The sequence below is a fragment of the Macaca fascicularis genome, chromosome 8, assembly GCF_037993035.2.
Source record: "Macaca fascicularis isolate 582-1 chromosome 8, T2T-MFA8v1.1".
NCBI classification, from domain to species: Eukaryota; Metazoa; Chordata; class Mammalia; order Primates; family Cercopithecidae; genus Macaca; species Macaca fascicularis.
In genome coordinates, this window is record NC_088382.1 from 96,399,647 (window position 1) to 96,424,164 (window position 24,518).

Below are 24,518 nucleotides of genomic sequence, written 5' to 3' on the forward strand. Positions count from 1 at the left end.
TTTGAAAGCATTGAACTTTCATTGCAGCATTATATTTTTATGTTTCAGCCAATTCTCCAGTGTTCAGAGTTGATTATATTGTGGTTCATTTAGGCTCTTCAATGCTTTCTACTCTTGTCTACTTTGAACCATTTTGCTACCAATAAACTGCTTTAAAAGTATCTATCAGAGCCTGTGCAGGCTGAGAGAGGAGAGAAAAGAAATCAATAATGATTGCAATTAATCAGCAGCTCTGATGGGAGGAGGTGTTGAAAGTACTATTATAGCTAAGAAATTTTTAAAAATTGTCATGTATTAAAATTATTTTGATCTTCTGTTAAACTGGTCATTATGAAATGACAATGTCATACTTCATACTTTCTTGATGGCAACAACAATACGAAATTCTTTTATGTAAAATAATTATTCATTTTTAGTAAATTTTACATGGTCTTAATAGGGTATATTTAAAAACTTTAAGACATCTTAAGACAATTAAGAGCAGTTAAGAACATATTGTAAGGCCACACGTATAAAATAGAGAGTTGAGGAAGTCCTAGCCAGAGGATAATCAAGAAAGAGAAAGAAATAAAGGGCATTCACATCAAAAAAGAGGAAATCAAACTATCACTGTTCACTGATGATATGATCGTATACCTAGAAAACCCTAAAGACATCTCCAAAAGACTCCTAGATCTCATAAACAAGTTCAATAAAGTCTCAGATTATGAAATCAATGTACACAAACCAGTAACACTGCAATACACATACAAAAATGACCAAGCTGAGAAGCAAATCAGGAACTCAATCCCTTTACAACTGTAAAACAACAACAACAACAATAACAAATCCCTAGGAATATACTTAACCAAGGAGGTGAAAGATCCCTACGAAGATAACTACAAAACACTGCTGAGAGAAATCATAGATGACACAAACAAACAGAAACACATCTGATGCTTATGGATTGGGAGAATCAATATTGTAAAAATGTCCATACTGCCAAAAGCAATCTACAGATTCAATGCAATTCCCATCAAAATACCAACATTATTTTTCACAGAATCAGAGAAAACAATTCTAAAATTCACATGAAACTAAAAAAGAGCCCTTACAGCCTAGGCAACCCTAAGCAAAACGAGCAAATCTGAAGGCATTACACTACCAGACTTCAAGTCTATAGTTAGCAAAACAGCATAGTACTGGTATAAAAGTAGGTACATAGACCAACGGAATGGAATACAGAACCCAGAAATAAAGCCAAATGCTGATAGCCAACTGGTATTGAACAAAGCACACAAAAACATAAGTTGGGGAAAGGACATCTTGTTTTTTAAGTGGTGCTAGCAAAACTGGCAAGCCACATGTAGAAGAGTGAAACTAGATCCTTATCTCTCACTTTATACAGAAATCAACTCAAGATAAATCAAAGACTTAAATATAAGATCTGAAACCATAAAAATTGTAGAAGATAACCTTGGAAAAATTCTTCTGGACATTGGCCTAGGCAAAGAATTTATGACTAAAGCCCCAAAAGCAAATGCAATGAAAATAAATAAATGGGACCTGATTAAAAACGTTTCTTCACGTAAAAAGAAATAATCATCAGAATAAACAGACAACTCACAGAATGGGAGGAAATATTTGCAAACTATGCATCAGACAAAGGACTAGTATCCAGAATCTACAAGGAACTCAAATCAGCAAGAAAAAACAAATAATCTCATCAAAAAGTAGACAAATGCCATGAATAGACATTTTTCAAAAGAAGTTATACAAATAGCCAAAAAACATGAAAAAAATGCCACCCCCAATTGCATCATATCATCAAACCTCATTGATTTTATTGTACAGGTACTGATCTTTGTAACAAGTTAAGAAGTGTACAGAACAGTACTTAAAATAATGTATTTAAAATAAAAAAGCAGGCACACTGTAGACCTGTCTAGTGCTACTATAAAACCTATAGTTTTTTGGCTCGAATGATGATTTTTTTACTTGCTTTCTATTCAGTTGCTCAACTCCCCTCTCAACTCCTCTATGATGACAGTCATTAGTCATTAGCCATTTTAATATTAACACATTGGCACAGATTTGTGTAGCTCTACCATTCGATCCAGCAATCCCAGTACTGGGTATCTACACAAAGGAAAAGGAGTCAGTACATGAAAAAGACACATGCATATATAGGTTTATTTCAGCCCAATTCATAATTGCAGAAAATATGGAACTAACTGATCTTTGTAACAAGATGTCTACAGAACAGTAATTAAAATAATGTATTAAAAATAAAAAAGCAGACACACTGTTGACCTGTCTAGTGACCTGTCTAGTCAATAAGGATATGCAAATTAAAACCACAATGAGATACCACCTTATTCCTGAAAGAATGGCCATTATTAAAAAGTCAAAAAAACAATAGATGTTGGCATGGATGTGGTAAAAGGGGAGCGCATATACACTGCTGCTGGGAATGTAAATTAGTAAAACTTCTATGGAAAACACTATGGACATTCCTTAAACAACTAAAAGTAGATCTACTATTCGATCCAGCAATCCCACTACTGGGAATCTACCCAAAGGAAAAGGAGTCAGTACATGAATAAGACACATGCACGTGTAGGTTTATTTCAGCCCAATTCATAATTTCAGAAATATGAAACTAACCTAAGTGGCCATTGAACAATGAGTGGATAAAGAAAATGTGGTATATGTACACCACGGAATAATATTTAGACATCAAAAGGAATCAATGTCTTTTGCAGCAACTTGGATGGAGCTGGAGGCCATTATTCTAAGTGAAGTAATTCAGGAATGGAAAACCCAACACTAAATGTTCTCACTTATAAGTGGGAGCTAAGCTCTCAGAATGCAAAGGCATACAGAGTGATATAATGGACTTTGAAGACCAGAAGTGGGGATGGGCTTGGAGTGGGACAAAAAAAACTGCATATTAGATACAACGTACACTACTCTGGTGATGGGTGCACTGAAATCTCATAATTTACCACTATATAATTAATCCATGTAACCAAAAACCACTTGTACCCCAAAAGCATAGAGTTGAGATAATTAATTGCCTAACAATTTCAAAGCCTGCTGCTACTGAACAAGAATAGAACTTCTGGTTTGAATTAACCAGATTAGCTATTAAAAACAAATTACTTACTAAAAGTATTAGTTTAGAAATTACATCATATCCTCAAACCTCATTGATTTTACTGTATAAGTATCGATCTTTGTAACAAGTTAGGTGTACAGAACAGTAATTAAAATAATGTATTTAAAATAAAAAAGCAGGCACACGATTGACCTATCTATTGCTACTCTAAAACCTATAGTTTTTGGCTCAAATCATAACGATCTTTTTGCTTGCTTTCTATTCAATTGCTCAACTCCCCTCTCAAATTCTCTCTGCAGACAGTCATTAATCATTAGCCATTTTAGTATTAACACATTGGCACAGATTTGTGTAGCCAGAGATAATTTATTTCTCATTGAACTATAGAAAATTGATTGAAGTATTGACTAACACTAAACTCTGTGCAAGACAATTTGCAAAGCATGTTGGGGTTGAAATAGGAATAAGATATTGTTTCTATTCACAAGAAGTTAACAAGCTAATAGTGGAATGACCAACTTCAAAAATACAGTCACTTAACAACAGGGATATATTCTGAGAAATGCATTGTTAGGTGATTTCATCGTGTGAATATCATAGTATGTACTTACAGAAACCTAGATGTATTGTCTACTACACACATAGGTAGTATGGTATAGACATATAAGCCTAAGCTTCCAGGCTACAAGCCTAGGAGCATGTTACTGTACAGCATGCTCTGTATATTACAGTATATTATTGTATGTTATTGTACAGCATGTTACTGTACTGAGTACTGTAGGGAATTATAACACAATGGTAAATATCTTTGTATCTAAACACATCTAAACATTGAAAACGTACAGTTAAAAATGTGATATGAAAGATAAAAATGGTACACTTGTATAGGATACTTACCATGAATGGAGCTTGCAGGACTGGAACTTGCTCTGGCTGAGTCAATGAGTGAGTAGTGAGTGACTGAAGGCCTAGGACATTACCGTACACTAGTGTATACTTTATGAACACTGTAGACTTAGGCTACACTAAATTTGTTTAACAGTTTTTTCTTTAATAATAAAGTAACCTTAGCTCACTATAGCTATTTTACTTCATAAGCTTTTGAATTTTTGAAAACTTTTTACTCTTTTGTAATAACACTTAACTTAAAACACTCATTGTACAGCTGTACAAAAGAATTTTCATTATATGTTTATTACATAAGCTTTTTTCTATTTTTAAATGTTTTTATTTTTACTTTTAAGCTTTTTTGTTAAAAACTAAGACCCGAGCACACAAATTAGCCTAGGCCTACACAGAGTCAGGATCATCAATATCACTGTCTTCCACATCCATATCTGGCCCCACTGGAAGGTCTTCAGGCTCCATAACATGGGTGGAGCTGTCATCTCCTATAATAACAATGCCTTCTTCTGGAATACCTCCTGAAAGACTTGCCTGAGTCTCTTTTACAATTAACTTTAAAACACTTCATAGGAGTACAATCTAAAATAACAATAAAGAGTATGGTATAGTAAATACATAAGCTAGTAACTTAGTTGTTTATTACCATTATCCCCAATATTATGTACCATACATATTTGTATGTACTATACTTTTGTGTGACTGGCAGCCCAGTAGTTTTGTTTACACCAGCATCGCTGCAAACAGGTGAATAACACATTGCACTGTAATGTTATGATGGCTATGATGTCACTAGGCAATAGGAATTTTTCAGCTCCCTTATAATCTTATGGGACCTTCACCATATACATGGTCTGTCATTGACCAAAATGTCATTATGCTAACACAAATTAAATATATAAATTAATTTAGCCCTCATTCAAACTCCGGAAAGTAAGAGTTTGGAATAAGCTTTATGGGATTACAAAAGTATTCATCCTCTTCGCAGAATTCATCAAAGCAGCACAGAGATCTTTTATGAATATGCCTAAGTATGTGGCAATTTTTAATAAAGAAAATTAGTTGGAGATTTTTTAAAAAGCCAATTGAAAGGGATGTTAATCATTGTAGATTTCCAACAGGGATAGTTTGAGACCTAAACCCAGATTTGTATTTTTAAACAAACTGTGAGGCCACTAAAGAATTGTCTTTGAAGTGGGGGGCTAGAGTTCACTCCAATTGGGTAAACCGAAATAACCCCGACCTCTGCCTATTTCTCAGAGTTAGAGAACAAAGTACTTAGAAAACAATTATGGGCAATAAAACGTATGTTTTAGAAAAGAAGGTTCCATGTTATCTAAACAATTGCCTCTCTTCTATTAATAATTTTTATTTTGAATACATGAGAACAAGAAAGAAGCAGGAGTAGAAACAATTTTGCAAACCTTTACAACATCATGCTACATGAATTGGGGGCTAGAATTTTGCAGACAAGGCAAAGTATACAACCAACCCATATTCCTTTATTGATGTATAAATTAGAATTCAAATGTGGGCACTAACTTATTTTGGTCTGCTTAATAAGGACTTATATGTGGAATTACCCATTTGCACATACAAGGAAATATATCAGGTAATTATTGAGAGGCAGAAACTTCAGGCTTATCTTTGTCTAATAAAACTTCATATGTATAAACTTTGTTTATAGAAATCCATAGATGGGATTTAAAGTCAAAATGGTAAGAGATTACTTGAGCAATTTTGAAATTGTTTTTGAGTCACCTACCTGAAATTTTGTAGAAGTCCTGTAGTTTTTCCTTAGCTCATTTGGATCCACCTGAAACATATTTGTATTTTCATTAATTTTCACCAATTTCATCAATTTTTTTTCTCACTTTTAAATTTATATTTAGAACTATTTCTCTTGGCTGGTTCCTTTCAATCTCAGCCAATCAATATGCTCTGTATTCTCAGGTTTTAAAACAAATAATGTTTGGTTTTAGTTTTCTTCTTCTTGCTCTATTGTTTGCCACAGTCAAGCTTCTCAAAAGAGTTTCCTACCTGCTTTACTCTATATCCTTCCCTCATATTTATCCTTAACTCATGGCAATTTGGTGGTAATTTGGCTTCTTCCCACTTCTCTCACTTCTTCAAGGCTAACAGTACAAAACCATCAATGACCTCCTAATGATGACACCCGGGGTATCCTTTATGGCACTTAGCATCCTGTTATGGCACTCATCATAATTTGAAATGACACATATATTGCTTGGCTCATTTATTTAAAATTAGTCTACTCCATTAAATGGTAATCTATCTGAGGACAGGTTTGATTTTGCTTAGCAACTATATTTAACTAGTGCCTAGAATATACTAAAAGCCCAGTGAATATTTATTAAATGAATGAAGAAAGAAATGGAGAGATGAATAAAAACCTTTGAAGCATTAAAAATTTTTTTGGACAATTTTTTTCCTTGAAACTTTTTCTTTTCAAAGAATCTGTAATGCCACTCTTAGTTTACTTTATTTCTTCACTTCCTACTTTTCAATGTTCTTCTTGGATTCTTGGGCTAGTCATTTAAAAGTCAACATTCCCCAGGATTTAGCTCTCTTCTCTTTTCTCTTCATACTTGCTTCCTGGGAAATCTCACCCACTTTTATAGTTTCAGAGATTACCGTGTGGGTTGATGCTACCAAATCTCTGCTTCCACCTAATATCACTTTCTTGAGCTGTTGGGTAAGCAACTGCCCATTGTCTTCTTCACTTAGCAGATCCACTGCACCAAAACTGAATTCATCATCATTCTACATTGCCCTTGAGCCAAACTGTGCTCCTCCTCCTGCTTCCGAGTATCCTATGAGCACCCTCAACTACACTGCTTAGTGGTCCTACCCTGCGTGGTCTCCCTCAGCCCTTATACAACCAATAGCCAAGTTCTGCTCATTCTTCTTCCGAAAATTTTCTCATGTCCATTCTCTCCTTTCTGGCACTATCTCTGACTTTAGTCTTGTTCCCCTGGAACAATTCTACAGTGGCAGCCAGATGATCTCTAAATCAGATCACTTAAAATCCTCGTTTATGTCAAATCCTGCAACTCCACATGATTTTAAGAAAAAAAAAAAATGAAAGCACCTTTTCAGGGTATACAAAGCTCTACTTTCTGTTTCCCACTCACTTCCTGGAGCATCCCAGGAACAGAACCCACTCTGTTCAGCAGTTCCTCAAATGCATCATAGTAATGCCTTCGCCCATGCTGTCCCACAGCTCAGAACATGTTTTTCCTTTTTTCTTGTGGAGGAAAAAGGTACAGGTAACACCAACTCATCCATCAAGATTTGGACTAAGGGTCTTCTCTGTCAGATGGTTTTCTCTGAGCCTTATAGCACCCTGGCCATGCCTTTTCATGACTCACAACACAAAATTCTACCATTTTTCTTTTGCCAGTCTGTCCTAGACACTCTGAGCTATGTAAGAGAGTAGGGTCCAATCTTTTTCCTCTATTTCCTCAGTTCCTAACACAGTGTCTAACACATAGTAGGTGTTCAATAAATGTGTGACAAGTGATAGATGACTAGAATGGCATTTGTTAATATTCAGACCTAAAAGAATTAATGTGAATATTGGACTTATATATTTCACTTATATGTAGTAAGGGATTTTCTAAGGGCTCTTAATTAGTTGACCGAAGCATTATAACTTGGACACATGGAAGTAGCATCTTCTAACAATTATCATTCAGGCTGTCTGGAAGTTTTAAACTGCTGTTTGAGCAATGTTAAAGATTGGTTAGTCAACTCCCAAGTTACTCCCCACACTACTGCCTTTTTTGGCTTTAATTTTTACTCATATACACATACTAAATTTTACATAAATATATTAGAAAATATATGACATGCTCATTTAATGATTTTTACTGTGAAACAAAATGGCCTACATAGGTAGACATAGATACAGGTTCAAATAAATAGCCTTATAAATCATGTACCACAAGAGTAAAATCAGTCACTTCCTTCAAAGCTTATATGGGACAGCCAGATAGATATCAAGTGCCAGACAGTTAAGTTAAAATACTACTTCCACCCTGCACCCAGGAAGAATGTTCTTAGCACATTTGTCTGTTTACTTTCAAGGTTGTCAATGATTCTATGATTGAGTAAATGTAAATGCAACTAAAACTTGCTAGATTAAATTAAATGCCATGTAGTGATTTTAAATTCTATCTTCTTTAGAGCAGTAAATCAACTTGGCATCATTAGCCTTACGAGGATCAGCATGCTTACCGGTAACAATTAGGTACTTATTTTTAAAATGTCACCCCACTTAATTCTCTCTCCCTCTTTTAAGCCTCATCATTATGCCACAGACATTTCTTCAGGGGAGGCTTACTTTAGGAAGGATATGCTAATTGCACCTAAATCCTTTTCCAATGGATACTTTTTGAAGAAGATCTACTCAAGTGTTAGTATATTTATGCAGTATTCACCTCTTCTTCCCCCACACCATGGCTAAATCCGTTTATTCCAAAATAAAAAGCAAAATAAACAGAAATTGCATCACCAGGGCACCATGACCCCATCCCTGCCTCCTTTCTCTGTCCCATGCTATCAATAAAGAAGTTTCCGAGCCCCAAATAATTACTAGAACCTCCTCTCCATGTGCCAGCTTCAACCTCCTCTATGTATAGTACAGGGGGTGGCCCTACCCCTGGAATTACAAAATGTTATGCAGATACAATATGTCCACTGGGGAAGGGGAGTCACCCCCAGCAGCCTGTTCTCTCGTGTGTTCTACATTTAGCCCCATTGTCCTGCCTCAGCTGCCTCTCTAAATAAGAAGATGGGAGCCCCTGTGAGGGAAAAGTTGCTTTAGTGAGAGTAAGGCCATCAGGGAGGCCACCAGGCCTCCTCCAAATAAATCAACTCTATGAGCCTCTGGCTCTTAAATAACCACAATAATCATCCAGAAATTAAGGACTCAGCCCGGGCCAAGGTGGCAAAGGGTCTGCACTTGTTTGTCTCCCCACATCACACAGGGGTCTTACCTTGCTACTCTAAAGATAATGGGGTGACTGGGAAGGGGTGGTAAGGACCTGATGGGGACGAGCTTCTGGCCCCACTTTTCCAAGCTTTGCTGACAGTGGCCGGCTTTTAGATGACGGTGATCTTCACCTCATTTCTCGTCAGCACGATAGAAAAATGGAATGCAGGGGTTGCTGCCCAAGCCTGGGTGCTCCTGGGGGTTCTGCATCTCAGGAAGCAGCTGCATAACCTGCTGTGCAGTGGGATTGTCATGGTGAGAACCCTCCCCGGCCTCTCCTTGTGCAGGTTCCACACTGTGGACGAGGCGCATCTTGCAAAGATCACCCTGCTTGTTGGTAGTCCCAAGCTCCTGGGGGAGCTGTGGTGCCTGGAGCGGGCTCATCAGCAGGGTTCTGGGCAGCTGCCAGGAATTTGCCATGCCACTTGTTGTGGTTGCCCACAAGCCGCAACACCAGCTCCTGCAGCTCCAGCAGCTTCACTTTCATCTTCTTCTTGTCCTGGGCCAGCCTGCTCATGTATTCCTTCTGTCGCCACATCTTCAACACTGCCCTCTGGCTCTGGTACAGTGTGATGTACTTTCCTGCCGGAGGATAGGGTTCAGACACTGGGACCCCTCCGACCACAGTGCAGCTCCCCCTGCCATGTCCTGGCCTCCCGCTCACTGATGACGTCTGTCTCTCCAGACAGCTGGATACAGTGACGTTCCAGCTTTTCCATCTGCTCCTTCAGGTCCACCTTCTCCTGCATGAGCTCCATAAAGTGGCTCTGAGGCTTTTCCATGGCCCCCTGGAGGGCCTGGTGGGCCTTCCCACACACAGAATTGTCTCCAGTCCCTGGGGCTAGGGCTGCTGCCTCTGGCTCCTTCTGGACCGAGGCCACCAGGTGAGCCAGACACTTACAGCTCACCCTTTGCTCCTTCAGCTGCCCACGTGGCTGTGCCTGCTCCTCTTCGGCACTGGCTACAGCTGAGGGTAAAAATGCCACCATGGCCTCCTGACTCTTCAGGTCCTCCAGGATGCTCAGCATGAGTGGAGGCGTCTCCTCCTTACTGTCCAGTCCATCTCCTTCCCCATGGAGAGCCACGAAGGTCAGCTGGGCCTGTAGCTGCTGCTTCTGCTGGCTGGTGGCTTCCAGGTGCTCCTGGGTCTCCTGCAACTCTTGGCAGGCCATCTCAGCCACCACTTTGCCCTGAGCTTCCTCCTGCTGCAGCTGGTCTATGAGCTGGGTCTGCAGCAGTAACTGCTTGTGGAGCTCCTTCTCAGAGGGCACCTGCTGAAAGGTGGCCACCTGCTGCTGATAGGCCTCCATGTACTGCTGCAGGTGACCCAGGTACTGATCTCACTACTGCTGCAGACTCTGAGCCTCTTGGCTTTTCAGTTCTACCATCTCCTTCAGCTCACCCAGCTTCTTGCCCAGCTCCTTCTTGATGTACTGCTCTGACTGCAGTTTGCTGGTGATCTCCATGTTCTCATTTTTCAGCTTCATGAAGCCACTCTGCAGCTCGGCCATCTGCTCCTTGAGCTCACCATTCTGGGAGACTGCATGATTGATGGTGGCGAGGTCATTCTGCATGGTCTCCAAGGTTTGGGCCTGCGCGCCTCTGCCTGCTCCTCCCAGAGCTCAGCCTTCTGCTCCAGCTCCAGCAGTCTCTCCTCCTGCTCTTGGTTCGGGCAACTCAAACCCTCATTGTCTGGCACCTGGGCTTGGAGCTGTCCTGCCAGACCCTCTAGCTCCTCCTGCAGGTGCTCGGCCTCCACTTGTAGCTGCTGCTCCACCTCAGAGGGCCCTGCTGGGGGCTCCAGGAGCAGGGGTTCAGCCATGTGGTTCCTCAGTTCGGCCAAGCTCATCTCCAGCTCCTGTACCTGACTCATGCTGTGCCCCTTCTCCTCCCTCAACCTGTGCACCTGCTCTGACATCAGCTGCATCCTCTGCTACCACATGGTGCTCCCTCCTTTCAGATTTTCAGTATATTGATCTTTCTCTATCTGTAGCTGTTTCAGCAACTCTGTAACCTGCCCCAGGTGTGCTTTCAGTGTGCCTGATCCTCCATGGCCTGCTGTAACTGCTGGTTAGCATTAGGGGGTTCACACTGGCTTGAGGACTGTTGAAGCAGGACCTTGGCCCTCTCCAGCTTCTTTTGCAGCTCCTCTAAGTTGAGCTGGATCCCTGACTTCTCCGATACTAGGACTCAAGTTTCTCTTCTAGTTCTGAGTTCTGCTGCTTCAGATCCTCATATAACTCCAGCCTGAGGGCATCTCTCTTTTTGGTTAACTCTTTGTTGTACTTGCCCGTCATCTTCTGCTGTGTAGAGACAGCAGAGAGAGCCTGCTCCAACTCTCCCACATGCTGCCAGGAATACTGCAGGCGGCTGGCCAGATCCTTTGACTCTTCTTCAAACTACCTGGCAGCACGCTGGGTGTAATACAGGGCTGTCCATAACTCTGCTTTCTTGGACATGAGTATCCCTGTGGTCTGAATTTGAACCTGTAACTACTCCCTTTGGGCTCCCTGCTTTCAATTCCTTGCTTTCTTTTCTTCTTCCAGTTGATCCAGAATTTCTTGGTTCTGTTGTTTCTCCAGATCCTTCAGGTTAGCAGATGATGCAGGGCCCTCCCCATTGACAAAGGATGTAGACTCAGAGGCAAGACCATTGAGCTGTTGGGAGAGTTGCCCTGGGCTCCTGGTCAATGAGAAAGTCTTGGTTTCATCCATGAGGTTGGGACCAATGTTAGCATCATGATTCTGAGGTGCCGCCATGTTAGTGTGACTGGCACCAGGGGAAGAGACACCACCAGCTAACATGGTGTCATGAGCAGACAGTTGTAGGGGAGAAGCATGGTCTTTGGATGTATCATCAGGTGAATGGCAACCAACAGAAGTGGTTGTCTCAGGGTTGCTGCCATTTTTAATTTTCTCCTTTTTTTGCTCTTGTACCTACACCAGGGTATTTTCTATGCTGATATTCTCTCAATGTTTTCTTGGCCACAGCCAATTTGCTCTGTAGGGTTTCTTCCGACATCACAGGGCAGGGTGGGAGGCAGGGTTGGGGCCACATCAGCACGATTCTGGCAACCACTGATAAACACATCCAGTCATCTACCAGACAGATGTGCAACTGAGCCAGAGGAGAAGTAACCAGGGCCACACTAGAACGCAGAATGGGGCATGGCCTCAATGCTCCAAGCCCATTGGTCGATGAGAAAGATGAAAGGGAAAGGAAGCATGGCCAGGCGGCAGTGTGTCCAGAGGGACCATTTTTCTCATGCATCTGTACAATGGAATTATATAATTGTTGGGCTCTTGCTAGATTATATTGATTCTTATTTGCTCCAAACTGCACTCTGGCTTTGCCTCTGACTAAGATGGCATTTATCTGCATGATGACCAATTCTATTGTGTAGGCACAGCTACAGCCCTGTTTTGTGAGAAGTTCCATATACAGTGCTCCCCTACCCAATACATACCCTCCTGAGAGAACAGGTAACACCACTCGAACAAATGGAGGATCAAATGGAAAATTATCCTGCTACCCTCCAAAGTCTGTGAATTCCAATACTAAAAACTTGGCAATTCAGTTTAAGGTCCTCTTCACAAGGCCAGTTAGCTCAAGGCAATAACATTCTTCCCAGGCCTCTTAAGAAATACTCCTACCCCAGAAAAGGCCCTTGTTTCTGGTATCAGGAAGCATGGTCCAGAAACACAGATCCAATAGAATTTCAGCCATTTACCTCTCAGATCGTCCCCTCCCTGAAGTTCTACTTTCCTGTTTTGTGTGTGTGTGTGTATTTTGTGTTTTGTTTTCCGCTTTGGTGCTTCATTCGTTCCCCCATATGAACCAGTAGAAATGTAGCCATTAGCAACTTCTGTCAATATATAACAGATTCATACTTTAGGACGACAACCCAGTTGACAGCCACAACAGTTTCTTAAAAGATATGTTAAACAAAACATATTCTATCTTCCTTTTTCTTTTCTGATCTGAAGATCATTGTGCAAAAGACTATCAGGGTCGACCTTCTGCAGTTTAACATGCCAGTCGTGTACTGTCATTTATGAGTTCCACTGAATAAATCCTTTCCAAGCAATATTACTCATGCTTTTGTCAGAATATAAAAATCATGTAAGAGTTAATTCTCTTTCAGGAAGAAGACAAAAATTCCAGCAGACCTGTTTTATAACTCCGTGATCTGTATACGTCCCTGAGCTCTTTCATAAGTCTATCTGAAGCTTGCACTGACCCAAACACCACACCACATTTAAATGGTCTTGCCTTTGAGTCTTCCTAATTTTCTCTAATGTTGCCAAATTTTCTTTTTCAATTCCTTCATCCTCCGACTTTTTCCCACTAGTAAGTTCTTCTTCCTTCATCTTATAGTGATTTAAATATTTTATATCTCCAACCATCTATTCTTCTTCTGAAGTCACTTCTGTTTTCCCATTCTGACCCATGGGTAGTGGTTGATCTAGCATCTCAAACATGCAGGTCCTTAGGAAGGTTATATAATCTGCAGAGTTCACATATCAACTACTTCAATTACTGACGAAGCTGATTGTTGTTCTTAGTATCTTCTAGACATTCCAGAACTGATGTCAGATTTGGGTTATCAGAGTCCACAAACCGTATTGGTGAAAAAGATGGATAGGATTCTCGGAATCTCTAGGCACAAGAAGAGGCTCAACCCATCATGGGACAGTCTTGGCCGCGTGGTGGCTTGTCCACAGGAGATTCGGCAACGTGTAAATATTCAGGAGACTGGCCCAGGTGCAGGGCTGCGCGGGTGCGCTGCTGTCCCTGTCCCGCCGCCGCCAACTCAGTCCGTGAGGCTGAGCATGGGGTGCCATTGCAGCAATTTGTGAGCCTGCGCCAAGCCGCACACCGCGACCAGTATTCACTTCTTCTGAAAACAATTCATAGAAACTTCATAATTTTACACAGGACAGATGGAAGAAGTATTTTAAAATAATATTACCTGAAATAGTTATAATGCAGATTAATTATTCAAGGAAATAAAATCCTTGAACTGAGATTACCATTCATTCACTCCTTCAAACATTTCTTGAGTGTACTCTAAGTTCCTAGGTTAGATAAAGAAGTGAATCGAATACTGTCCCTACTCTCAAGAAACTTATCCTCAGGTAAGAAAGAGAGATACATAGACAAATAGGAGACAAGAGGGAAAAGTAAAGTGTGTGGACATCCATTCATTTAATTCATTTAACAATCAACTGTGTATTTTCTACATGCCAGACCCCGAGCTAGGTGTCTTATTCAATCTTCATAATAGGTTTATGAGGTGGGTGCTGAGATAGCCGGGTGGGAGGGGGTTGCTGCAGAAACTCCAGCCAGCCTGCCCACTGAGGTGGAGCCTTGGAAAGTTTGCTACATTTGCAGTAGGGAGGAGCCTAGCCCCTCCTCTTCCTGCGTGGAACCTGGAATTCGAACAGTGGGCAGGAAGCACTCTAGCAGGGGGCTCTGGCCTTGTGGAGGATCCCTGTTCCCCCCCTTTTTAAACCTTTCCACCTAATAAAACCCTGCTTCGCTCACCTTTCAAACCATCTCCGAGCCTACATTTTCATGGCCATGGGACAGACAAGGACCCTGTCTTTAACTGAACTAAGGAAAAGTCCTGCAACAGTACGACTATTCCTATTTTGGGAGATGAAAAAGATTGTATTCAATGAAAGGGTAAGTTTACTTTCTTCAAGTTAATGCTATTAGCAAATTTCAGAAGTGAAATTTGACCCCGGACTGTTTGTTTCTACTACTTCATAATTAGTCTAATCAATATTTAATACAATTAAATAATAGAATTATGAGTAAAGTGTAGGAAACACAGAGAAGGGAGTGGTTTTCTTCAGATTGGTTTATAAAGAGCAATTGAGAGGTTTAAGTACCAAAAGCAGTTGACTATAAAGGAAGGCCTAATTGACATTGTAACTAGATGACAGCGAGGATTTCTGTGAATTTTGCAAAGGGTTGCGGATGTGTCTCTTACCTAAATAATCTTCACTGTCATTTCCAACTCAATGTCTGCTATCTCTAAAGGAAATTACATACAACAGACTAATGGTTCGACTGCATTTCAAAATTCTGTTATCTTTGTAGCATCACTTTTAGGAGAAAGATTTTATAAATAAATGCTGTGAAAAACTTATAAGTCCTCCTGGTTTCTATTGTAGCTGTTAGCACCTCAATCTGTTGTCTGTTACTTGTTTGTTTTCCTTCAAAGCCTTGGGGAATTAATATTTCCATCCTCCAGTTATGGTGCAGTTATTTAATAAATGAATTAAGTAGATGTATCTACCTAGCAACTGTAGGTATTTAATAAATGTTTCTTGAATGAATGAATGAATGAATGATTCAGTGGTGTATACCAATGGTAGCATAGATAGCTAAATATAGTGAGACCTTCAGGTTGGGTACTCAATGTGCATAGTCTTCTTACGAAAATGTAATCAAGTTTCAAAGGCTGCAGCTACTTACTCTAAATTAAAGAAACCATTAGTTTGGTTTCTTTAATTGAACAAACAAAGCAATTATTTCCTGCTCTATATTTGTAGCTTATGATAATGCATTTTAAATAGAGCTCGTTGCGTGTGTTTTTTACCGGTTAGTTTTCTTGGTTTTAACACTCATTGTGTGCAAAGGCCTCTTAGAAAATAAAAGTCTCCCTTTATGGATTTTGTCATTTTCCATTTGTCAAATATTGATTTTCTCCCCCCTTGTAAGTCTAATGGAGGTTGAAATTAGTGTTCCTTTTTTTGTTGTTGTGTACTTCTTATTTGTACACTGTCATCACCATTCATCAAGCTGCCAGGTTGCTCTGGGGATGGGTGCTGGTGAGTTAACTAGTGTTCTAAAGTCTGCACAAGGAATATTTTGAATAGACTTTTGGTATAGCTTTTGCTTTTGCCTTTAGTATTTCTTTCTAGGAAAGATTTCAAATATAGAAAACACTTCCTAGAAAATGACAATTTTTTAAGGAAGAAAAAATATTCAAAACTATTCCTTTCAGCTTTTTGATAATTTAAGACCTTCTGAAGATCCAACAGAAAATATTAAGAAGATTAAGCAACCTAACTATCTTCTTGAAAATTCTACATGAACCTAAGGTGCCATATAGTCAGTCAGTCTGCTCTTCCTATCGTGACACTGGAGGACATGTTCTGTGCAGCCCTTGCTGAGCCTTGGGAGGAGGATGGCACATTGGCCACAGTTGGAAAGGAAGCATCCTTCTAGTTAGCTGGGGAAGGGGCTTGGGCTAGTGGCTATAACACTTGGATTTGTGCTTGTGAAAACACATTTGTCTGTTTCTCAGATTGATTGGATTCACAATAAACTTCCCGTAACACCGAGAGTAAATCCAGGAGAAGATAATTTATCCTAAGGGTAAGAATGCTAATTTCTTAGGAAGGGCACTGCATTTGATCATGAGAAATAGGATGTGATGAATTTGGCAGGTAAAGAATAAAAAGATAGACCATAGATGCCATATTCATTAAAAAACAAAACACCAGTGGAGGTGTTCTATGTACTTGTGATTTGCCCATATCTGTGAGGGGTGTGGCTACCTGTCTGTGGTTTGGTTATATTGATGGAGATATGGATGGCTCATTTCTCTTTCATTCTCTTACCACACTGAATAATAGTATATTTTGCAATGGTGGAAATCTTCTGTGCTGTCCACTAGACATGTGGTTGTTGAGTTCTGGAAATATGAACAATGTGGCTGAGAAATCTGAATTTTTAATGTTATTTAATTGTAATTAATTCAAATTTAAATTTGAATGGACATACTTGCCTAGTGGTCACTGTATTGGACAGTGCGGTGAATCCACATTGATTCAAATGGTCATGACCATACAATGGCCAAAAAACAAGTGAAAAAATGCTCCACATCACTAATCATCAGAGAAATGCAAATCAAAACCACAATGAGATACCATCTCATAGAAGTTAGAATGGCTATTACTAAAAATTCAAAAAACAGCTGATGCTGGCAAAGGCTGCAGAGAGAAGGGAACACTTATAAACTGTTGGTGGGAGGGCAAATTAGTTCAGCCACTGTGGAAATCAACTTGGAGATTTTTCAAAAAACTTAAAACAGAACTACCATTTGACGCAGCAATCCCATTACTGGGTATATATCCAAAAGAAGACAAATCTTTCTAACAAAAAGACACATGCACCTGCATGTTCATCGCAGCATTATTCACAATAGCAAAGACATGAAATCATTCTAGGTACCCACTAATGGTGGACTGAATAAAGAGAATGTGGTACATATACACCATGGAACAAGATCATGTCCTTTACAGGAACATGGATGCAGCTGGAGGCCCTTATCCTAAGCAAATTAATGCAGGAACAGAAAACCAAATACAGCATGTTTTCACTTATAAGTGAAACATTGGGTACTTATGGACATAAAGATCCGAACAATAGAAATTGGGGATGACTAGAGGGAGGAGGACTGCAGGGAGGAAGCGGGGAAGGGTAGTAAACCTCGTTATTGGGTACTATGTCCAGTACCTGGGTCAATCATACCCCAAACCTCAGCATCACCCAAGATACCCAGGTAACAAACCTGTATGTGTATCCCCTGAATCTAAAATAAAAATTGGAAAAAAAAAAAGGGTCATGAAAGCTTTGCTTTCTAAGTTAGGTTTTCCCGAAGTGTCCAGGCCTAAAACCCTGTGCTTGATTTATCTACTACATGCAGACGCTGCACTCGGTTCCAACTGCACAATGATAGACAAGGCACAGTCTGTGTCCTAAAATCTTACAGCCTAGTACTTTCTCACAACACCAGACTGTCTCCTAAGAAGGCTGAGTAGGTTCTAATGAGTGAAATCATACCTATCTTATTTATTAAAATATTGAGGTGAATGGTAGACTGTAACATGATAGAAAACAACTGCTTCACAGACTGTTTGAGGCTTGATTACCAGAGGAATATATAATAAATAGTTTCTTCTTTTGGCATTGATAATTGATCCATTTAAAAAACATTATTGAGGTAAAATATGTGTATAGTTTCAATATTTCAGACTTGGCACTCTCTTTATATGCTCAAGTATTGTCAAATTCTGAAAAACTTGCTGACCTGAACCAGCGTGATTGTAGAGGCAAGGCCTGGGTTAGAATCCTGGCCCCTCTACTCTCTCGCTTTGGGCTTTAAGCAAATAACCTCTCTCCCTGAACCTCAGTTTCCTCATTTGTAAATAGGGCTAATTACATCTTTTTCATAGTGTCATTGAAAGGATTAAATGCGGTATTATAAGTAAATTAACTAGAACAATAATGCTAGCTGACATTTAATACTCATTCACTATGCACCAGATACAGTCTAGGCACTTCACAGGCCTCAATTTATTTAATCTTTCAATCAATATGATGGTGTTATTGTTATTTTCACTTTAAATATGAGGAAATTAAGGTACAGGGAGATGCATGTTTTCCAGCACATTGTGAACACTCAATGGCTGTTTTGTAATTGTTTTCTTATTATTATTGCTCATGATTTCTTGCAGTTGTCCACGCAGATAGCCAGTCAAACATTAAATAAAACAATGCTGTTATTTTTTGTAGCCCAATTAGATGTTATTCACGTTTCAGTTTCTGCCTTTTCCGAACCCCACTTACTATTATGTCTCCTCCTCTTATAAACTGGAGTCTGGGCTGGATAAATAGCATATCATAAAGGTAGATGATATCACATATGATGTCCACAATAAGCCAGTAGTGTATGTTGTCTGGGGTTTGATATGGGAAGACGAGGCGCAGTGGTATAAACCAGCAGTTCCAGTTATAGGCAAGGCTGACAATCAAGAGCCACAGGAGATAGAGTCGATCTGGAAAAACAGCAAGTGGAGCAATCCAAATGACAGAGAACAAACACAGAAAGAATTCTCTTGCTTAGTTTGGGGAGGTTGGGATACTAACCTCTAGAGAGCCGTTTGCCATAGGAGGCTCTATTAAACATTCAACACAATTCTGCCTCTGGACTGTGAGGCACCAGGCTTTACAAGAGATGTTAAATGATCTTATCACCTCTTCTGAAAGTGGATAGTTTCCTTCCAGTCTCCTGAAGAAGTGGCCACTCTGAGTCTGTCCACACAGGTAACTACTATTTGGATCAGGAAAGAATTTCACGAAAAGTCGGAAGGACTTTACACAGACATCACTGCAGCCGCAGATCTTTAGTTCCTCAGTAGTTAAGTTGCAGGATTGATTGCCCAGGGCAGGTGGCAGAAAGGCCACATCCTGCCAGAAGGAGGATGGCACTAAATGGGAGGGCAGAGGGTCAGCCCATTAACGTAGTCCATGTCCCTTCACACATAGCCCTTCTCTGCCTATGGGAGGCCGCAGGAAAGGATTTGTTCAATTAGAATAATCAACAATGTGAAGCCATGGAAGAAGACTGACACTTTATAATGAATTGCAAGTGTGTCAGTGCACATATTGTGGAGTGCTTTGGGCCTTCTTTTCCGAGGTAATTAGGGGCAGGAGAGGATCTGGACTGCCTTTTAAATATAGGCAGGAATATTATATTTCTTATCTTCACCAAAGATGGGCAAATGATCCTTTGCAGGTTATATAACTTCAATTCTGCTTGCTAGTTAGATTGAGATTATGAGGTAAGGAAAATAGAAGCTATCGGTGACTTCGAGTCACAAGGTTTCTTGGTGATAGACAGCCCTCCCACTACAATAGTTCACCCTTTGTTAATACCTGTGTATGAATCTATGCTGCTTGGAAGTTTAAGTCGCTTTAAGTACTCTGTTAAAGGCATCTTCTTGACTTTGAAACACAACAGCCTGTAGTAATGTTCTTCTGTTGGCTTATCATCGCTTTCTTTTACTGGTGGTACAGCTGTGGGCTTTGCTTCGTAGGAAAAAAAAAAAAAAGATGAAACATTTAAAGAGGTTAAGTTAGCTTAGTTAAAAACTTGAATTTCTTAACCAAACACCGAATGTTCTCACTCATAAGTGGGAGTTGAACAATGAGAACATATGGGCACAGGGAGGGGAACATCACACACTGGGGCCTATCAGGGGTGGGGGACAAGGGGAGGGATAGCATTAGGAGAAATACCTAATGTAGACCATGGGTTGATGGGTGCAGCAAACCACCACAGCGCATGTATACCTATGTAACAAACCTGCGTGTTCTGCACATATATCTCAGAACTGAAAGTATAAAAAAACCCAAAAAACTTGAATGTCTTAAAGTCAGAACATTTAGGAATCTTCCTCTTTTGATACAGACAGATGAAACAAAACCTTCATGACATTTAAAATAGTGACATTTATTTCACTGTGTGTGTGTGTATAAAGAAAAAATATGTCAATGTAAAAAATTAAAGGAAACACAATTTTTAAAATAAATAAATGTTTTTAAATTTTTCCAAAATAAAAAAAGAACAGGAAAAACTACTAAATGATGACAAAATTCAGGATAGTGATTACCTTGGCAAGGGGGCTTTGTCACCTGGGGAGACTGTAAGTCTTCTCTAGTGAGGGAAATGTCCTTTATCTTGGAGGGTGGTGATGGTGATGCAACAGGACTATTCATGTGTAAAAACTATCCAAGCATGGCGACACAGGCCTGTAGTCCCAGCTCCTTTGAAGGCTGAGGCAAGAGGATCATTTGAGCCCAAGAGTTAGAGGTGGCAGTGAGTTGTGACTGTGCCACTACACTCCAGCCTGGGTGACAGAGCAAGACCCTGCCACTAAAAGAATAAAATAAGATTAAATAAATATATAAATAAAATGTTTGTCTACACTGAAATATTTATGGATGGAATATAGTGTCTGGAATTTGCTTTAAAAATTCATTGTAACTCCAATGTTGTGGAAAATAAAATTTTAAAAAATGAAAAAAGAATATGTTAAAATAATTGAACTGTACACTTAATTGTGGATTTTACAGTTTATGTCTCAAATAAAAATGTAAAGTATAAAATAAAGGCATTCTCTAAAAAAGAAAACAAATCATGTTGTATATCCTAAAGTATACAATAAAAACAAAATAAAATAGTAACATTTATGAAAATATACAGGTAAGGAAAACACTGGAATTTGGAAATATGTAACAGGTTTAAAGCTCACAAATAAGGTGTCACAAAGGTGTTACAAATAGAATATTTTAAATACAAGCTTGATTTTCACATACTTTGGAGCATCAATAAAGTCAGAGATCAGAAACACTGCAAATGTACGTCATTCTGCAGGTTTTGGTTTGGTGCTTCTTTACCCTCACATATGTCACACACAATATTCTTTTCAATATATCTTTATAAAAGCATAATGACTATGATTTCTTTTAGCCTCTTCTGTTTAAAAAGAAACTGTTATACAATACACAGTTTATTTTGAAAACCCACATTCTCTTATACAGAACTGTGAGGAAGCTCAACTCCATCCCATGTAATTATCAACTTGATTTGCTTTTATATGTTAAACAACCAAGCTTTGTTCTATTCTTTTTCTGTATATATATGTAAATATTTTACATAGATGTAATCATAGTATATATTATTTTTGTGCTCTACATATTGATTTTTTTTTTTTGGAGTCTTGCTCTGTCACCAGGCTGGAGTGCAGTGGCGCGATCTTGGCTCACTGCAACCTCTGCCTCCTGGGTTCAAGCGATTCCCCTGCCTCAGCCTCCCGAGTACCTGGGACTACAGGCACGTGCCACCATGCCCAGCTAATTTTTTGTGTTTTAGTAGAGACGGGGTTTCACCATGTTGGCCAGGATGGTCTTGATCTCCTGACCTAGTAATCCACCCACTTCGGCATCCCAAAGTGCCAGGATTACAGGCATGAGCCACTGTGCCTGCCTGATTAATTTTCATAAACACATTTTTGTAATTATTAGGGTGGTTGATAATAGTCCCTCCCTTTACGTGATTGGTTTGTTGATGTCCTTTGCTCTGTTGGATACCCAGGTAATATTCCTGTATTTTTATAATATGTACTTTGCATAATATGGGTATTTTTAATATTTACAATAAAATTTGCTATAGAAGATACTGTTTGTGTCCTACACATATACCCTGAGCCTGGAGATCACCTGTAGGAGGGTTCCCTGTGTCTGTCGGAGGATTTCCTTGAGCAGGTTTACTTAAAGTGCTGGGGAGGTAACAGTATGAAGCTCCAGCACCAATCAGTTTCCTCCTCTTCCATTCAGATAATTCTCAAGTATGATCCACACAGCTTTTCAGCTGGATAAAGCCCCAATGGCACAGTAGGCCCTCACTATGTTGCCCAGGCTGGTTTCAAACTCCTAGGCTCAAGCAGTCCTCCTGTCTTGGTCTCCCAAAGTGCTTGGATTATAGGTGTGAGCCACTGCATCTGGCCAGTGATCCTCTTACTAACCCATCTGTACATCTTAACTTTCTTCTCTGTCTCACCACTTGTACCTTCCTGGATCACTCTCAAAATAAACTGTGTGTAAATAATTTTCTCAGGATCTGCTTTTGGGAGATCCAAACTGAAACATCTGCAAAACACAGGTACCCTCATTGCTTCCTTCTTCCCAGTACTTGGAGGGAGCAATGCTTACCAGTTTGTGGGCTGGCTTCGGGTGAGGAGAGATCTCCCTCTACCAACTTTTTCTTGTAGAGGGCTGTTCTTTGACGCATTCTTTTCACCAGGTTGTGTAGCTGGGCATCAGCATACTCATTTATAACAGGAGCTGCAGGCGATTTGTTTTGTGGGCTAAATGAGAAAAAAATGGCAATAGAGATGGGCCCACGAAGAGATAGATACAAGGGAAGGATTAAACTTTTCACCTTCCTTATATATTCAAGATTATTAACTTCCCCTTCTTTTGCAATTGAATAGTACAATTCAAACATTAGGTTTAATGGAAATAGTGCTGGTGGAATACAGATTTGTTATTAAAAATATTAGAATCCTTAAATAGCAAGTGGTAACTCTTGACTATATTGGATCTTGATGACGGTGATTCTGTCATTACATTGTATCACTAGGACAAGTAAAGCTACAGATGGTGGGGCAGGCAGGCGCCTAAGATGACCCTAAGATTCCCTGCCCTTGGTATATGTGCCTGCATAATCCCGGGGACAATAAATATGGTGGTTTTATCCCCATCAATAGTCCATGTTATATGGCACAGTTGATAAGGAGATTATGTAGGTAGGCCTGATCTAATCATACCAGGCCTTTTAAAGTACACTTCCTCCCACTGCTCACACAGCAAGAAGGCAGAGATTTGAAGCATAAGGGAGATTTTACTTGAGAGAAATTCACCATGGCTGATCGTGAAGAAGAGGGTCACCTGGTTAGAATTTCATGAGGCCTCTAGGAGGTTGAGAGTGATTCCTGGCTAGCTATTCATAAGAAAACAGGGACTTCAGAGGTACAACTGCAGGGAACTGATTTTGCCAAAAACCTGAGTGAGCTTGGAAGTAGATTCTTCACCAAAACCTCCCAATGGGAGCCTGGTCTGGCCTGGCCAACACCTTGATTTCAGCCTTGTGAGACCTGAAGCCAAGAACCCAGCTGAGCCCACCCAGACTTCTGATTCAGACCCATTTGCTAATGTGGGCTTTAATTTAATTTTATTTATTTGTTTTATCTTCAACTTTTATTTTTGGGTGTTGTTTTAAATCACTTAAGTATGTGGTAATTTGTTTTGTGGCAATAGAAAAATAATGTAGCTGCTGTGCTTCAATGAACTTCCTTTTGTTTTTTTGTTTTTGTTTTTGACTGAGTCTCACACTGTCACCCAGGCTAGAGTGCAGTGGTATGATCTTGGCTCACTGCAATCGCTGCCTCCCAGGTTCAAGCAATTCTCATGCCTCAGCCTCCCAAGTAGCTAGGACTGCAGGTGTGTGCCACCACACCCAGCTAATTTTTGTATTTTTAGTAGAGACCGGGTCTTACCATGTTGGCCAGGCTGGTCTCAAACTCCTGACCTCAGGTGATCTGCCCGCCCTGGCCTCCCACAGTGCTGGGATTACAGGCATGAGCCACCGTCCCTAACCAATGAACTTCCATTCTGAGAAAATATACAAACAGCCCAGCATGGAGCGTAGAGTAGACATTAGGATACTTCATCAAGACCTGAGTTTCCTCACAGATTTTCCTCAGAGCTCTCACTGTCTATCTTCCTTCCAATGTCTGACATTGGGTCTACATGAGCCCATGTAGCTCCATCCATTCTCATCTCCTCATATCTGCCCCTCCTATCTCACCTCCAAGTGGCAGCCCATGGGGTTCACAGTGGATCTGGGTAACTTGTAGATTCCACTTAAGAAAATCTCAGTATGAGATTTTCCCCTCTCCATGAACCCCTTCCTTATGTGGCCCACAAATATATCACATCTATAACTGTTTATAGATTCCCAGACTATCAGTGTTTTTCTCTCTTCCCTCATTATCATAGTACGATTTATGCTTCTTTCAAAGGTAAATGGTCCTGTCTCAGAATCAAGATCTCCAAGTATGTCACATTAAGACA

At 40.0% G+C, this 24,518-nt stretch overlaps 1 protein-coding gene and 2 pseudogenes across 2 annotated transcripts in view; all 3 read right to left on the bottom strand.

Annotated features, from left to right (window-relative positions):
* Nucleotides 1–24,518, bottom strand: part of CNGB3 (cyclic nucleotide gated channel subunit beta 3) — a 156,445-nt gene that overhangs the window by 68,423 nt on the left and 63,504 nt on the right. The window contains exons 4-7 of the mRNA XM_005563655.4: nt 22,596–22,750; nt 19,758–19,910; nt 18,669–18,877; nt 5,769–5,819 (exon numbers count right to left, since the gene is read on the bottom strand). Coding sequence (XP_005563712.3) covers nt 5,769–5,819; nt 18,669–18,877; nt 19,758–19,910; nt 22,596–22,750 — 568 coding nt within the window. The remainder of the gene's footprint in view (nt 1–5,768; nt 5,820–18,668; nt 18,878–19,757; nt 19,911–22,595; nt 22,751–24,518) is intronic.
* On the bottom strand, nt 9,131–12,077 carry LOC102135747 (golgin subfamily A member 2-like; annotated as a pseudogene). Its single transcript, XR_006700450.2, has 2 exons — nt 9,685–12,077; nt 9,131–9,602 (listed from the first exon to the last, which is right to left on the bottom strand). The product of XR_006700450.2 is annotated as a golgin subfamily A member 2-like (transcript).
* On the bottom strand, nt 12,119–15,659 carry LOC102127967 (ubiquitin-conjugating enzyme E2 Q2-like; annotated as a pseudogene).